This window comes from Leucopleurus acutus (assembly GCF_964270905.1).
Source record: "Leucopleurus acutus genome assembly, chromosome: 11".
Taxonomy (NCBI): Eukaryota; Metazoa; Chordata; class Mammalia; order Artiodactyla; family Delphinidae; genus Leucopleurus; species Leucopleurus acutus.
Window position 1 is genome coordinate 57,445,660 of NC_139152.1, and position 17,045 is coordinate 57,462,704.

Genomic DNA, 17,045 nt, shown 5'->3' on the forward strand with positions numbered 1-17,045 from the left:
GCAGCTGCCCGGCGAGTCCGTGGAGCAGCGGCAGGCGGGCGATGGAGACTGGGAGACACTGGGCGAGAGGAGGCGGGGTGGGGGAGGCGGGGAAAGCGCGGGGGCGGAGGCTGGCAGGGGGCGCTGGAGGCAGGAGCCGCCCGAGCGCTCCGAGCGCCCGAGGGTGCAGGAGGCTCTGAAACCGCGGCAGCGCCGCGAGCCTCCGGGGCCCGGGCGGCGGTTGGGCGGGGAGGTTGGGGGGGCGCTGCCGCCGCCGGGGGCGTCGCCGGCCTCAGCCCCTTTGTTCTCGCGCGCTCCCCCTGGCCGCCCACTCCCCTGCTGTCGCGCGGCGGCGGCTCCTCCCGCCCGAGGAAGTCGGGCTCAGCGCCGGGGGCGGGAGGGGGCGGGGGGAGCGTGCCTGCCGCCGGGAGTGGGGGGCGATGGCGAAGCTCCGGGTGGCTTACGAGTACACGGAAGCCGAGGACAAAAGCATCCGGCTCGGCTTGTTTCTCATCATCTCCGGCGTCGTGTCGCTCTTTATCTTCGGTTTCTGCTGGCTCAGTCCCGCGCTGCAGGATCTGCAAGCCACGGCGGCCAACTGCACGGTGCTGTCGGTGCAGCAGATCGGCGAGGTGTTCGAGTGCACCTTCACCTGTGGCGCCGATTGCAGGGGCACCTCGCAGTACCCCTGCGTCCAGGTCTACGTGAACAACTCCGAGTCCAACTCCAGGGCGCTACTGCACAGCGACGAGCACCAGCTCCTGACCAACCCCAAGGTAAGGACGCCCCGTGAGGGATGCCTCGCTCCTGCGGAGATCTTGGGGTTTGGGGGGAGCATCAGTGTTAGACCCTTCGCGGGGTGGCTCGGAGTATGCTCGCATTACCAGGAGGCGACGAGGCTTCGCAGGCTATACTCAAACCAGGAGTAAATACATCGGGGAGCCCCGGGCCCCCCGGTCCTTCAGGCGGGTTTGTGCACGGCGACCTGTGCGTGGTGCCCGGAGGCTTTCTTTACACACCTGTCTTGCCTGGTCTCAGATTTTGAGGCCTTGGCCCAGCTTAGGTTAGGGCCCTAGAGGGTTGACTTTGGAGAAATGCAAGGAGCCGAAAGTTAACTTTTCCTCCGGTTAAAGCCAGTGCGTCGCGGGGATACACCTACTCCGGCGCATGGTCAAGGTCCGAGCTCCCACTGGCCGCGTCCAGAACTCGTCTTGGGAGGTGCAGGGAGTCTTTTAGCCCCTTGAAAGGTGTTAGAGGTTTCCTTGCCTTTTAACTCTTGACAGACGTTTTTAACTTGTGGTCCGAAGATGAACTTTCGTGGGTCGACAAACGACGTGGAATCAAACGCGAGATTCTGCGTAGATCCATTTTGGGCGGGTACGGCGGACTCCTAGTTTTCATGAAATAGATTGTCAGAAGGGTCTAGAGGCAGCCTAGTGACTCCTAGGCTCTGTGTGCCTAGAAACAATTGGGAGCCACCTGGGAAACGGTAAAACTTTCTGAAAATAGAAAACCGTCCGTGAAATGTACCGAATATTCCTTCCTTTGCAACTTTTTTAGTTCTCACAAGCAAAAACGAAAAAACCTGGTTAAGACTCGAGGGATGGAGAGCAGAGAGAGGGACGCTCAGAAAACTGTTCCCAGTGGAGAAAAAAACTTATAAAAAGCAGTGTCCTCAGTCTGTGAACTAATTGAGCTTTGTAGTGCACCTGATTTTGCAAGAAGGCTTTTCTTTCGTTTTTTCTTTCTTCTCTTGGCCTTTTTTGCTCTTCTTGTTGCTTAACTATCAAAGTAAAGATGTGTATCTTCTTTAAAGTTACCGGCATTTTCCCTGTTTGTGAGAGCAGTGCTTGAAGATCAAGCAAGAAAGCTGTCCATAAGGGAATGAGTCTTGTGTACACAAGAACAACTTTAAGTGTGACAGGATATAATTATATCAATCCAAAAAAAGAATTCTATCTCAATAGTTTACAAGTATTTAAAATAAGCTTATCATTTCTCTACAGTAAACCTCTTGTTCTTGTCTCCTAAACAGTAAAATCTTGAATTGGGGAAATTCCTTTAAAGGGAATTCCTTTAAAGAATTTCCTTTAAAGAAAAATATATGGCTTCCCTTAAAAAAGATACTCTTGCTGACAAAGGAAGAGGACCTTAAAAATGAAGATAATATATAAGCAGTAAATATAGAAGTACAGAATTTAGATAGAGTATAATGTTCAAAGTCTTGAAGAAGCAATAATGTTTCAAAGACAAATGTTGTAAATTAATCTGCTCAACGCTCAGGAATTTCAAAACAAATTGCAGGGTTTTAGAAATATCACTTTTTTCAGGATTAAATCATTAATATAAAAGAAAGGTGTCAAAAAGAAATAGTGATTTAGAAATTATATGGTAGTTCATCATTTAAAAGGTGTTGTTATAATTGGTGAAACATTGCTAATTAGTTTAAGATTGTGGTTCAGGCACTAATAAATTACATACATGTTTTTCAGTCAGTGGCTAATATCTAATCAAGACATTGAGAAGGTAGAATTTACTACATAAAGGCTGTTTCACAATTTCCAGGCAATTTTGAAGGATCTGACAAAAAAAATAAATTGGGATTTAGGACATAGATTTTTAAATCACTTGGAAGGAGTGGTAATGCTTTATATGTAATCCTAGGATTTGATATTTCTCTCTTTTTGTTGCAAATAATCAGTTTTCTTCCAGTGCCAGTTTGGATCCTGGCAACAATCGTTTTGAAGAAGTATCTGAACAAAATAAGATTTTATAAAGTAAAGTATACAAGAAATGACAGAACTGCAGAAAGATATGTTAATGTTACAGAAAATGATGAACAACATCCCATTCAATTTAGTCAAGGTTTCCTCGGCCAAAGCAGTGTATGTCTCTTTATCCAAATTATGATTGCATCGTACCATTTATAGAACATAAGTATGTTCTTTTGCAGTCACTTTTTGACTTTTGAGCAATGAAGTGCTCAATTTGGAAATTCTTGTAAGCAATTAGTGATGGAGAAATTCAACTCAACCAAAATATTGTGCCAGAGTCCAGTATGTAAGCAGAATGTTTCCACAGTGCCTTTGCAATCAGGCAATACCCACGGCCCGTTGCTGTTGCATCTCGGCTGCCCAGACCTTACCTTTTTATTGAAGGCCTGGGTGCCCCACCCATTCTCTTTGTAGAATGTCTAGATTCCCTACAGTGTCATGGATCCTAATCACCTTCAACTTTCTCTTCTTCATGGCCCACTACCCCAAGAAGCCATTTGGGAAATCTCTTTTTAGAAAAAGAGAACAAGGACTTTCTCCCCTCCCTTGAGTTTGCTGCATTAGATACAGTTAAAAGCAGGGAAGGGGAAAGAATATTGCACATATCTAACATCTTAAGCCATAGACTACTAAAGAAGACAGTGTGAATAAATTTGACCTTTGACTAATAATTTCTTTAAAATATCTTTAAGTCCTATTCAACTTATGTTTTGAGTCATATCCTTGTTTCTAAAGCAATCACTGTATTCAGCCATGTAATATAGTACTCAAGTCAGTTATCCTAATTATCCAGTCAAGTCCTAATTATCCACAGGGCAAGGATCTGCTCTTTGAATTGACCGTAGCAAAATCTAAATTTGGGGTCGGCTTCCTCTGGCTACTGTTCTCATCACTGCCCTTATCTCTTTGTGACTAGCAGGTGTGTGTGCTAAGAGGTTTGGTTCTCATCCATGGCCATACATTAGAATCACTGGGGGAACTTTAAAAAGAAATTCTGGGGGGGGGCATCCCTGGTGGCGCAGTAGTTGAGAGTCTGCCTGCCGATGCAGGGGACATGGGTTCGTGCCCAGGTCCGGGAAGATCCCATATGCCGCGGAGCGGCTAGGCCTGTGAGCCATGGCCGCTGAGCCTGTGCGTCCGGAGCCTGTGCTCCGCAACGGGAGAGGCCACAACAGTGAGAGGCCCGCGTACCGCAAAAATAAATAAATAAAAAAAAAATAAATAAATAAATTCTGGGGAGTTCCCTGGCAATCCAGTGGTTAGGACTCCATGCTTTCACTGCCGAGGGCCCGGTTCAATCCCTGGTCAGGGAACTAAGATTCCGCAAGCTGCGTGGCACGGCCAAAAAAACAAAAAAAGGATAAAAAGAAATTCTGATGCCTGGGTCCAGCCTTCACAGATTCAGACTTGGTCTTGGGTGGGTCCTGGGCATTGATGTTTTTTAAAAAGTTCTACAAGTAATTCTAGTCTGTAGACAGAGTAAAAATAAACACTGGCTTAGAAAATGTCCTCATCTGTTGTGCAAGAAAAGTAAAATAATAACTGAAAGGGTTCATTGTGATTAATATTTGTGTGTTTGGGTTAAAAGATGTTACTGATGCTACTGAATATAGGGAGCTGGTGTGAAAGGGGGGACTCAAATTCTGAAGGAAAAGAAGAGAATCATTTAAAATTAGTTTAATGTAAATGAAACGAACTTACGCAGTTCCAAACATTTAAAATTGGTTTAATGTAAATGAAATGAGCTTGTGCAGTTCCAAACATTTGCTTTTGCCTCGTTGATTACATTGGATTGCAAAGAAAAGATGAATTTTTAAAACCAGCGTCTTGTATATGGAACAAGAGAGAGCAGGTGATTAGAGGCAATATGTTTTATTTTTGAGTTTTTTTTCTTTCTCTGATATGAAAAACCTAGAAAGAGAGGACAAACGTCTATTTCTAAGAAACCAGTACTACTGTAAAAGTAAGAGAAACGCATTCAAGAGAATAAAAACTTAGGCAAGAACTAGAAGAGCTTCAGGCTTTAAGTATATACCCTGAAATTGGATGTAATGAACTACAGGGAATTGTGGCTTAGTTACCTTCTTGGTATCCTACACATCCATACTAGAGTGCCTCTCCCCCCAGTACACACACACTTCCTGTGTAGATGGTGTGGTCTGCTGGGGTTCATTTATGAACTCCATCCTTGAATTAAATGTGCAATACTTTGTGCTCTAGGGAGGTCCATCACATCAAAACTAAGTAATAAAAGGCTCATCTGAATTGTGACAGCTTGTCTATAGTCTTTATTTCTCCATGAAAAAGTGGCTTACTATGGTTGTTTTTCCTCTGGTGATGATATGAAGTAATACTGGGGATGTATATAAAATTTAATTCCACAAATACTTCTTCAGCATCTATTATGATCAGAGAACTGGGCAAAAAACAGGAGGACATACAAAGATGAGTTCATTCATTTAACAAATATTTATTAAGTGCCACTTTGTGTTGTGTGTGTGTGTTTCCAGGTTCTAGGACTGGAATAGAGAACAGGCTGGAACCCAGGGCACAAAGATCAGAGCCCTGGGGGTAAGACAGGAGAGTAAGTTGGGGCCAGTAATGCAAAGGTCCTTGACAGATAGGATGGGTTTGGTGGACACTGGGAAGCCATGGTAGGAAGAGTAATGGCCCCTACCAAGGATGTCCACACCCTAACCCCCAGAACCTGTGAATATCTTATGTTACACAGCAGAGGGGAATTAAGTTTGCAGATGAGTGAAGTTTGCTAATCAGCTGACCTTAAGATAGGGAGATATCCTGGTGGGCCAAGTATAATCACAAGGGTCCTTAAATGTGGAGGAGGAGGTCAGAGGGATGCAATTTGAAGAAGACTCAACTGACTGTTGCCAGCTTTGAATACAGAAGGAGGACACAAGCCAAAGAATGCAGGCAGTCCCCTTTTCCAAGGGAGTGAGAAAAGGCAAGAAAATGGATTCTTTCTTAGAGCCTTCAGACAGGAATATAGCCCAGCTGGTGTCTTGATATTAGTTCAGTGAGACCCATTTTGGAATTCTGACCTTCAGAATTGTAAGATAATACATTTGTGTTGTTTTGAGCCACTACATTTATGCTCTAACAGCAATAGGAAACTAATACAGAAGTCAAGGAAGGCTTTTGAGTAGGTGACTAATATGATAAGATATTTGAAAACTTGGTCAGATAATATCCACTTATATTATGGCTCTTTAGAAACAATCTAATCTGCAGGCTGCTAGGATTTTCCTGTCTGAGATTACTTATCATAATCCTTCCCTGACATCCATTTGTGGATGCTTTTATGAAGTTCCCAATTATTTGTAAGAACTCCCAAAATTATGTATCTCAAACTCTAATCAGAAACTTTTTACTTTTATAAGAGAGATTTGTGATGTTACAATATATTTCAGTCAAAGTTTGGAGGAAAAATGCATATATTTTATCACACACTTGCCTCAGAATTATAAAGATTTTTACAAGTTGTCAATTTTGTTTATCTAAAATGTTTTTGCTACTCATTTATGAATGAAGATGTCAAGTTTTATTTACCTTGGGTTTAAAATTTTTTTTCCCGTCTTTAGCAGAATTTCATATTGAGTTCCTAGATAAACAGTACATTTATATTACAATTATCATAAATATTCATAGTAAAATACTGAACAGAATGGTTTTTAATATTACATATGTTTCTTACTATTCCTCATGCTGTGCCTTTGGTGTTCTCTAGGTCACATAAATCAATGTGTAAAAATTTGTACTTTTGAGTTTTAGTAATACCCTCTTTTCTTTTAAAATAAACACTTATAAAATTGAAAACTGGAATTCCCTGGTGGTCCAGTGGTTAGGACTCGGTGCTTCCACTGCAGGAGGCACAGGTTCAGTCCCTGGTCGGGGAACTAAGATCCCACAAGCCATGTGGCATGGCCAAAAGAAAAGGTGGAGGGAACTATGTGCTTATTAAATTATTTAAATTTATGATCATTTTTGTAAATAAACTAATCAAACAAACTTGTTTCATGTATTCGCTTGGTTGAGTAGCAGAGTCCAGCAGATTGGGTCACTAGAAGTTCTCTGTATACCGAAGCACATGTGAAGAAATATCCATTCATCTAAATTCTTCTGTGCCGTTCATCTAACTGATGCAGTAGACCAAATGGACTTTGAACCTTATCCAATGTCCAATTTACTAGTTGTAATCTAACAATATTGCAGCAGCATATATTGATGTTGTATCTCATTAGCAGAAATTAAATCCTAGAAAATTACATTCTAAATCCTAGGAGTTTAATCCAGTTTTTCCTGTGTAATAAATATATTTATACAATTGTCTTTATCGACACAACTTTAAGATAGTTCTTAAGAATGGAAAACCAGACAATAATACTGCTTAGTGAGAGTAAGATCTATTCTGATTATAATTACCTCTGTTTCCTCTGTTACGAGGAGAAAAATGGCAAAAGAAAATCATCTTTATCTCTCTAACACCAGCTTCTATTCTGGAATCTTTTGTTTCTATCAATAGTATCATTATTCTCTGGTATTAATACATTATCAATTTTCACTGCCACTATCCTGGTCAAAGATATTATCATTTGCTTTGATTATTATAGTATCTCTTTACTAATTTCCTTATATCTAGTCAATTTCTTCCTCCAAACCAGTGGTTCTCAAAGTGTGAGCCATGGATGAGAAGCATCAGCATCATCTGTGAACTTGTTAGAAATGCACATTCTCAAGTCCCATCCTAGACCCATTGAATCAGAAATTTCACCCTAATTTCTGATTTAGTGGTTCTGTGTTGAATTCAAGAATTTATACAGTAAAAAAGTATATAACTACCAAGCTAATAAGTGGGGAAAATGAAATAATATAAAGCAAGCCATTTTTTAAAAATGCAGTAAAAGAAAGTAAAAAGAATGTAGACAGGTAGAATAAATTTAAAAAAAAAGATAGTAGATTTAAACCCAAATTTATAATTATATTAAATATAAATGGACTAATTCTTCCAATTAAAAGGTAGAGATCATAGACTGGAAAACATACAAACATCAACCCCCCAAAAAAATGAAGAAAGAAAAGCTGGAGTACTTGTATTATATGAAATACAGTAGACTTTGAAGCAAAAAAATGTTACTAGAGATAAAAAGGGACATTTCATAATTATAAAAGTTAATTCAACAAAATATAACAATTGTATATTGGGAGGTACCTAAAAATATAACCTTGAAATACATAAAAACAAAAAAATTAAAGCAGAAATATGTAGAAATATCTCAAGGGAGAAATATACAAGTCTATCATGATGAGAGATTTTTAACACACCTCTGTTTGTAACTGATAAACAATCAGACAAAAGCAATATCAATGCACATCCAGCAGATTTGAATAACATGTTTAACAACTGACCCAACTGACATATATAAAATAGTATATCCAGTAGCAGCAGAGTGCACATCGTTTCAAGTGCCTGCATAACATTTCCCCAGACTGATCACATTCTGGGCCATAAAGAAAGCCTTCACAAATTTCATAGCAGTGAAATAATAAAGATTTTATCCTCAGTGAAATTAAGCTAGAAATGATTAAATTTTACTGAGAGACATAGAAGATGTGGGAAATTAATTAGGGAAAGAGTGACCTTATGAATAAATGGTGCTTGAGCAATTAGCTCTACGTAAAAAAGAAATAAAATGTGATACATGGGGCTTCCCTGGTGGCGCAGTGGTTGAGAATCCGCCTGCCGATGCAGGGGACATGAGTTCGTGCCCCGGTCCGGGAGGATCCCACATGCCGCGGAGCGGCTGGGCCCGTGAGCCATGGCCACTGAGCCTGTGCGTCCGGAGCCTGTGCTCCGCAACAGGAGAGGCCACAACAGTGAGAGGCCCGTGTACTGCCAAAAAAAAAAAAAAAAAAGTGATACATACTTCACACCCATAACAACAAATTCCAAACGGAATAAAACCTAAATGTGAAAAGAAAACTATAAAACTTCCAGCAGTTGGAATAGGAAAATATCTTTATGACATAGGCCTAAGAAATATTTTCTCAAATAAGGCTTAAGGAACAAATCATAAAAGGAAAAGATTGATACATTTGAACATGTTAAAACGATAATTTCCATATGACTAAAATTATTGTAAACAAAGTAAAAATGTAAACCACAGACTAGTAGAAGATAATGGTAAAACAAGTAATCAGCAAAGGACTATCCAGCATTTATGAAAATGTCTACAAATCATTAAGAAAATGACATATGACATAATGGGAAAATCAGTGAAGGTTATGTACAGTCAATTCATGAAAAAACTCAAATGGTCAATAAATGTGAAACAATGCTGTATTCCAGTAATCTCAGGGAAATTCAAATGACAACAATAATGGAATACCATTTCACACCCATCAGATTGGCAAAACTTAATGTTTCATAAGACCAGGTGTTGGTGAGGTTTTGAGAAAATGTTAAATCCTACTGATTGCTGGAAAATTGGTTCAACCACTCAGAAAAATAATCAAACATATCAATAGTATGTGTAACTGAAGTTGTGCATACCTGACAACCACTGTGACAATCAAGTGAAGTGACAACAATTTCACTTCAAGGAGTTTACCCTAATAAAACTATAACATGTATTCAAGGAAGTATATATGAGGATTTTCATTGCAGAACTGTTTGTAGTAGTGAAAAAGTAGAAACAATCTAATTGAATTCATTCGGATATTGGATGGGGTACTTTATTTATTTTTCTTTTAAAGAGACAGCCTTTATTTTAAGGATTTTTACATTGAAGACTTCAAAAAGTGGTAGGTTTTTAGAACTTATTGACCTGTATTTAAAAGGAACTGTTGACAGAGTTTTACCAGAAATAATCTGAACAAGTGGGAAAATACAGTTAATACTACTGAAACCTACTAAAATAATTCCAGGACATATGGTTTATCTGACATAACGATACCTCTAAATACTGCCACTGATATGAAACTGACTGCTTCTTACTTTTCTAAACACACAGTGGTATAATTAACAATATTCAATCACTTCTGTTCTTTCCTGAATATATAAAAATTAAAATACCAATTAAAAAACTATTCTTCTTGGACTTCCCTGGTGGCACAGTGGTTGAGAGTCCGCCTGCCGATGCAGGGGATGCGGGTTCGTGCCCCGGTCCGGGAGGGTCCCGCGTGCCGCGGAGCGGCTGGGCCCGTGGGCCATGGCCGCTGAGCCTGCGAGTCCGGAGCCTGTGCTCCGCAACGGGAGAGGCCGCAGCGGTGAGAGGCCCGCGTACCGCAAAAAAAAAAAACACAACTATTCTTCTCTTTAAATGTTTCTTACAGATACAATTTCAATATTTTCATTCAATAGTGGTGTGGTTTAAGAGATTTTTCATTCACAAGTCAAACAATCCACCCAAAGGGAACTGATAGTCTGTAGGTTCATTGTGCAAATAAAGAGTTTCGGAATGAAGCAACTGACTTTTCTAAAGTACAAAACAGATAAAATTCTTAGAAGATACATTCAATAAGCTCTACTAAGCAGCTGGCCACAGAACTAGAACATTTGATAATTTTCCTGGTGAATTCAATGGGATTCCAGGTGTTTCCAAACTCAACTTGAACTCTCATCTTCAGCTTTGTATTTTGCTTTTCCAGTTTTGCTAATGACACAAACATGATTCAAATCCCTGAAGTATTCATTATAGTCAAGGGCATATCCTACAACAAACTTGTCTGGAATTTCAAGTCTAACAAAGTCTGGTCTATATCCAACACTTCGAGGGATCCTTTTCACCAGCAAGCTTGCAACCTTGACCATCTTTGGATTATACTGCTTGACCAAGGAAAGCAAGGTTTGCATTGTTTAGTGTCAATTATATCTTCAACAATCAAGACATTCTTTCCAGTTAAGGTTGAGAGATCATCTCCACCAATTACTTTTATGTCACCTGTTGACAGGTGACATAAAGATAAAATCTACATTTTATCTACATAAATTTTATCTACATAAATCTTTATCTACATAAAGATAAAATCTACAGTCATAGGTATAGATCTATCACTATTTCTGTTTCAGTGCTTTGATGTAATCCAGCAGATCAGCAAAGAATTTATAGCCCCCCCTTGAGCACACAGAGGGCCACGATGTGAGAGCCTTCCATCTCCTTCATCACATCTTGAGCCAGCCGTTTGGTCCAGTCCATAATTAGTCCATGAGGAATAAACACCTTTTCCAAATCCTCAGCATAATGATTAGGTCTACAACATAAATCTAGGTCATAACCTGGTGCATCATCACTAATCACAGCGCTGGGGCTGCGAGTCACCATAACGGAGCTGGCTGGCGCGGGCTGATGGCAATCTGCTATTTTTTTAAATTAATTTTTATTGGAGTATAGTTGATTTACAATGTTGTGTTAGTTTCTGCTGTACAGCAAAGTGTGGGCTACTTTAATAGGAACCTCGTAACAGTAACCTAAACAAAGGAACTACTAGGTTTTTTTCTTTTATAAATGTATGAGCTTGTAAGCAGTCTGTGGGGCTGTGCCATTCTGATCTGGAAGGTCATTCAAACACCCAGTTTCTTACTGTCTTGTTGCTCTAACTGTCCCTTAACATGGTTTTCCTAACTTCATCACGTCTGCCTTTTAGGCAGTGAGAAGAGTGAAAGAGAAAAATAAAAGGCAGGCAGCTTCCTTTAAAATACATATATATATTTCAAATATTGTAATATTTGTCCTTTTAACGTGTACAGGTTTTTGGTATATTCACAGAGTTGTGCAACCATCATTGCTAATTCCAGAATATTTCCATTCCTCCCAAAAGAAATCTCATGCACATTACTATGCACTCCCAATTCCTCCAGCTTGGTCATGGTATATAATCCTTTTTATATGTTCCAAGATTTAGTTTAACAGCATTTTGTTGAAGATTTTTGCATCTATATTCATAAGGTGTATTGTTGTGTAGTTTTCTTGTGATATCTTTGTCTGCTTTTGGTATCATAATAACAGAATAAGCTGGGATGTATTACCTCTTCTTCTTTTTTTGGCAGAAGAGTTTATGATTTTGCACCGTGGTCAAGTGGGATTTATTTTAGGAATGCAAGGTTGGTTAAACATAATAAAATCAATGTAATACAACATATTAATAGAATAAATGACAAAAATCACATGCATGTATATGCAGGAAAAACGTTTGACAAAATCCTTCCTTGACTTAAAAAATCAACAAACTAGGGATAGAAGGGAACTTTGTCAACCTGTTAAAGGGAAACTATGAAAAACCCACAACCAATATCATACTTAATGATGAGAGACTGAAAGTTTTCCCCTAAGATCAGGAACAAGACAAGGATGTCCACTCCTGCCACTCACGTTCGATATTGTACTGTAGGTTTTAGTCAGGACAATTAGGCAAGAAAAAGAAACAAAAGACAGCCAGATTGGAAAGGAAGAAATAAAAGTATCTCTATTCACAAATCACATGATCTTGTATATAGAAACTCCTGGAGAATCCCCTAAAAAAAAAAAAAAAAGCTATTGGACCTAGTAAATTCAGCAAGATTGCAGGATACAAAGTCAATATACAAAAATCAATTATATTTTTGTACACTAGCAATGAACAATCCAAAAGTAAAATTAAGAACACAATTCTATTTACAGTAGCATCAAAATAATCAAATACTTAGGAATACATTTGACAAATTTAACAAAAGAATGTAAGACTTGTACCCTGAAAACTACAAAACACTATTGAAAGAAATTAAAGAAAAACTAATTAAAGATAACCTTTGTTCATAGATTGGAAGACTGAATATTGTAATATGATGGCAACACTCCCCAAATTGATCTATAGATTCATTACAATTCCTATCAAAAACTCAGCTGGATTTTCTTTGTCAGAAGTTGACTAGCTAATCCTGAAATTCAGATGGAAGTACAAGGGACCCAGGATAACCAAAACAATCTTGAAAAAGGAGAACAAAATTGGAAGACTCACACTTTCCAATTTTAAAACTTACTAGAAAGCTATAGTTATCAGGACTGTGTGGTACTGGCATAAGGAATAGATTCCAAATCTATGGAATAGAGTTGAGAGTCCAGAAATAAATGTATACATTTATATAAGTAACTGATTTTGACAAGGGTGTCAAGAGCATTCAACAGAAAAAAAAAAAGTCATTTTAACCAGTGGTGCTGGAACAACTGTTTATACACATGCAAAGGAGTGAAGTTGGACTTCTACTTCACACCATATACAAAAATTAATTCAAATCGATGAGAGACCTAAATATAAGAGCTAAAACTATAAAGCTCTTAGAAGAGAGCATAGGTGTACATCTTTATACCTTTGAATTAGGCACAGTTTCTTAACATGACACAAAAAGCATAAGTAATCAAAGGAAAAATAGGTAATTGGACATAATCAAAATTTTAAAATGTTTGTGCTTTGAAGAATACCATCAAGAAAGTGAAAAGACAAACACAGAATGAGAGGAAATATTTGCACATCTGATAAGGGTTGAATGTCCAGGATATATAAAGAACCTTTACAACTCAATAACAATAATAACAAAAAGACAAATAACCCAATTTATAAGTAGGCAAAAGTTGGGAACAGATATTTTTCCAAAGAAGGTATACAAATGGCCAACAAGCACATGAAAATTTGTTCAACATCATTAGTCATTAGGGAAATGCAAATCAAAACCACAATAAGAGGACTTCCCTGGTGGCACAGTGGTTGAGAGTCTGCCTGCCGATGCAGGGGACACGGGTTCGTGCCCCGGTCCGGGAAGATCCCACATGCTGCCGGAGCCTGTGCTCCGCAACGGGAGAGGCCACAACAGTGAGAGACCCGCGTACCACAAAAAAAAAAAAAAAAACCACAATAAGATACCACTTTCAACCCACTAGAAGACTATTAAAAAATAAAAGACAATAACAAGTTTTGGTGAGGGTGTGGAGAAATTAGAATCCTCATACATTGTTGGTAAGAATGTAAAAGATTTGCAGCTGCTTTGGAAAACAGTTGACTGTTCCTCAAAAAGTTAAACAGAATTACATATGACCCAGCAACTCCATTCCTAGGTATATACCCAAAAGAAATGAAAACATATGTCCACACAAAAACTTGTACATGACTATTTGTAGTAGCATTATTTATAACAGCCAAAATGTGGAAATAAATCAAATGTTCATCAACTGACAAATGGACAAACAAAATGTGCTATATCCATGCAAGGAATTTTATTTGGCTATAAGAAGGAATGAAGTGTTGATACATGCTACAACACGATTGAAAACGTGCCAAGTGTGAGAAGTCAGCCACAGAAGATCACATATTATACAATTCCATTTACATGAAATGTCTAGAGTAGGGAAATCTATAGGATGATTGGGAATGATAGCTAAAGGGTACGTATATGGTGTTTTCTTGGGGTGATAAAAACATTCTAAAATTGATTGTGGCAGTGGTACACCTCTGTGAATCCACTTAAAAACATTGGATTATACACTTTAAAGGGGTGAATTGAATGGCATGTCAGTTATATTTCAGTGAAGCTCTTACCAAAAAATAATGTTGATGGGAGATTTACTTTGCAAATTTGGCATTTCAAATAACTTGTAAAGAGGTTAAAACTTCCCTACTATTTGGAAAAATATGTACTTTAAAATACTAATTTTCCAAATAAAATTTATTTGCAAAATACTCAAAAATTATTTAGAAAATTTTTAGTTAAAATAAAATTATGATTTTGATGGAACACATTTTGAATGTACAAAAATAAACTATGAAAGTACTAAAAATATAGATGAATATTTACATAATTTGGGCAGTGGGCAAAGCCTTTCTAAGGCTAACAAGAGCAAAAATCATAAAAGAATACACTCATTTATTTAATGACATAGTAAGAAAAAACTTAACTTATATTTTTTAAAAAACATTAAAATTGAAAGAAAAATGACAAATTTGGGAGAATATTTGCACCATGGTAGAGCAATAATTCAAAACTCATTATGTGAAGCTGTCTTAGCAATAAATGATCATCTCTTCTGTATAAGACTAGGTGTGATGGTTAATTTTCTGTGTCAATTTGACTGGAGCTAAGGGATGCCCAGATAGCTGGTAAAACATTATTTCTGTAATGAGAGAAATCCCAGAAATGTTACTTTAAAATAAATGCTCTGTGGAGCACACAGGGCACGACTAGAGAATACAGCTGAGAGGATCAGTGTGTTGGAGATGAAGGTACCGACTTGAGAAAACCACAGTGTGTTGTACTTGTATACCTGCCTCACCCATACCAGTTTACGTTGCCGCAGTACTGAAGGAATGGAAAGCCTCTTCTATGGTTCGTGTTCCAGGCACCACCTTAGGTTTCACTAATTGTGTTCATGGCAGAGGTGCACGCATAGCAGACCTTTAGAAGCTGCCTGGTAGAGTGGGAAAGGCTGCAGTGTTGAAATCGAGTACCTACACCTGAATCTAGGTGTGCACCTCTGGGCCGGTCACTCAACCTTTTTTCTTAAACAATCCCTCAATTTTCTTTTTCTTTTTTTAAAAAATTTATTTATTTTATTTTTGGCTGCGTTGGGTCTTCGTTGCTGCGAGCGGGCTTTCTCTAGTTGCGCCGAGCAGGGGCTACTCTTCTTTGTGGTGCACGGGCTTCTCATCGCGGTGGCTTCTCTTGTGGAGCACGGGCTCTAGGCTCACGGGCTTCAGTAGTTGTGGCACGTGGGCTCAGTAGTTGTGGCTCACGGGCTTAGTTGCTCTGCGGCATGTGGGATCTTCCTGGACCAGGGCTCGAACCCGTGTCCCCTGCATTGGCAGGCAGATTCCCAACCACTGCGCCACCAGGTAAGCCCCCAATCACTCAACCTCTTCATCCTCAGTTTCTTCACAGACTGAGGATTATTGATAATACAGGTTATAGATAATATATGGATAAATATGATCCAAGAAGGTATAATTGATTAATACTTGTGGAATAAATAAACCTTGGCATTTGCATTTTTAAATAATTACTGAGGCATCAAGTAGGGAAAATTTCACGGGCAAGGAAAGAGTTTAGGGACTTTGTCACAAACTTTGTAATATCGAGACAACAGCTTAGTTTCTGGTATCTCAATATTTCCAACTCTCCATTCCTTAATCTTCATAGCTGGTAGGAAAATATCTACTTGTACAAATCTTCTACAGGTTGCATTATTTTAAAATATCTGTAGAATCATTAATTCAACAGATGTTTATGGAGGACCTGCATGTGGCAGGCACACTATTCTAGGTTCTGGGGATGCAGTGGTAAAAGAAATCCCTGCTGGGTTGGAGCTTACTTTCTGTGTAGTTGTCAGAGGGCTTTACACAGTACTGGGTGTGTGTGTGTGTGTGTGTGTGTGTGTGTGTGTGTGTGTGTGTGTGTGTGTGTGAGCATGTGCATGCATTTACTGCTTAGTTCTGAGGTGACATCCACCTCCTCCATCCATTGGGCTTTCTTTCTCCCATGCCCATGTGAAGTATTGAATGTCTGTTTTCTTCTGGTTGATGTCAAGCACCTTGCCCTTCAGTGTTTTTCAACAGATACTTATTTGATTTTGCAGAGCCGCTAGGTGGAAAACTAACACCACAAATTTATGGCATTAAAATTTTGCAGCGCTTCAAAATTTCCATTGGAGGGAGTTCCCTGGTTGCCTAGTGGTTAGGATTCTGGACTTTCGCTGCCATGGCCCCGGTTCAATCCCTGGTCAGGGAGCTGAGATTGAGATCCCACAAGGCAAGCAGCATGGCAAAAAATTAAAAAAATAAATTCCCACTGGAGATTTATTGAGCATGTTCAGGGAATGCAGAATATTTTTTCAGAAAGATAAGTTCAGATATGAATACTCAGCAAGTTTAGTTACCAAAGAAATGCTCTCCAAAAACACAAAATTAGAAACAAGAATGAGGGAATAACTGTAAATATAGGAAAAGTTAAAATAATTTCAAGTGAATACTTTGATCAAATACAATGCCAGTAAATTTGAAACCATAGGATGATATGGTAATTCTCTAGGATAATACAAACTTCAAAACTAAAACAATCTAATAGTGATATAAAAAAAAAAGTAGACGAATTACCATAGAGGAAATGGAGAAAGTTCTCAATAGAACTACTATTGGGACTCCTCTGTCCCAATCCCTTTTGGCATCCAGAAACAATTGTATTTAACTATTTTTGTTTTCTGATTTTCCTAGTATTTACCACCATGTTTCTAAACAGTAAGCTCTGTGATGTATATA

General features: G+C 38.8%; 1 protein-coding gene and 1 pseudogene across 2 annotated transcripts in view; one reads left to right on the top strand and one right to left on the bottom strand.

Annotated features, from left to right (window-relative positions):
• Positions 1-419: 419 nt before the first annotated feature.
• KCNMB4 (potassium calcium-activated channel subfamily M regulatory beta subunit 4) overlaps positions 420-17,045 on the top strand; it is a gene marked incomplete at both ends in the record, with an annotated part of 64,601 nt that continues 47,975 nt past the window's right edge. The window contains one exon of the mRNA XM_082850512.1: positions 420-755. Within this exon, the coding sequence (XP_082706638.1) occupies positions 420-755 (336 nt within the window). The remainder of the gene's footprint in view (positions 756-17,045) is intronic.
• On the bottom strand, positions 10,375-11,092 carry LOC309968274 (hypoxanthine-guanine phosphoribosyltransferase-like; annotated as a pseudogene). The gene is made up of 2 exons: positions 10,786-11,092; positions 10,375-10,739 (listed from the first exon to the last, which is right to left on the bottom strand). The product of its transcript is annotated as a hypoxanthine-guanine phosphoribosyltransferase-like (transcript).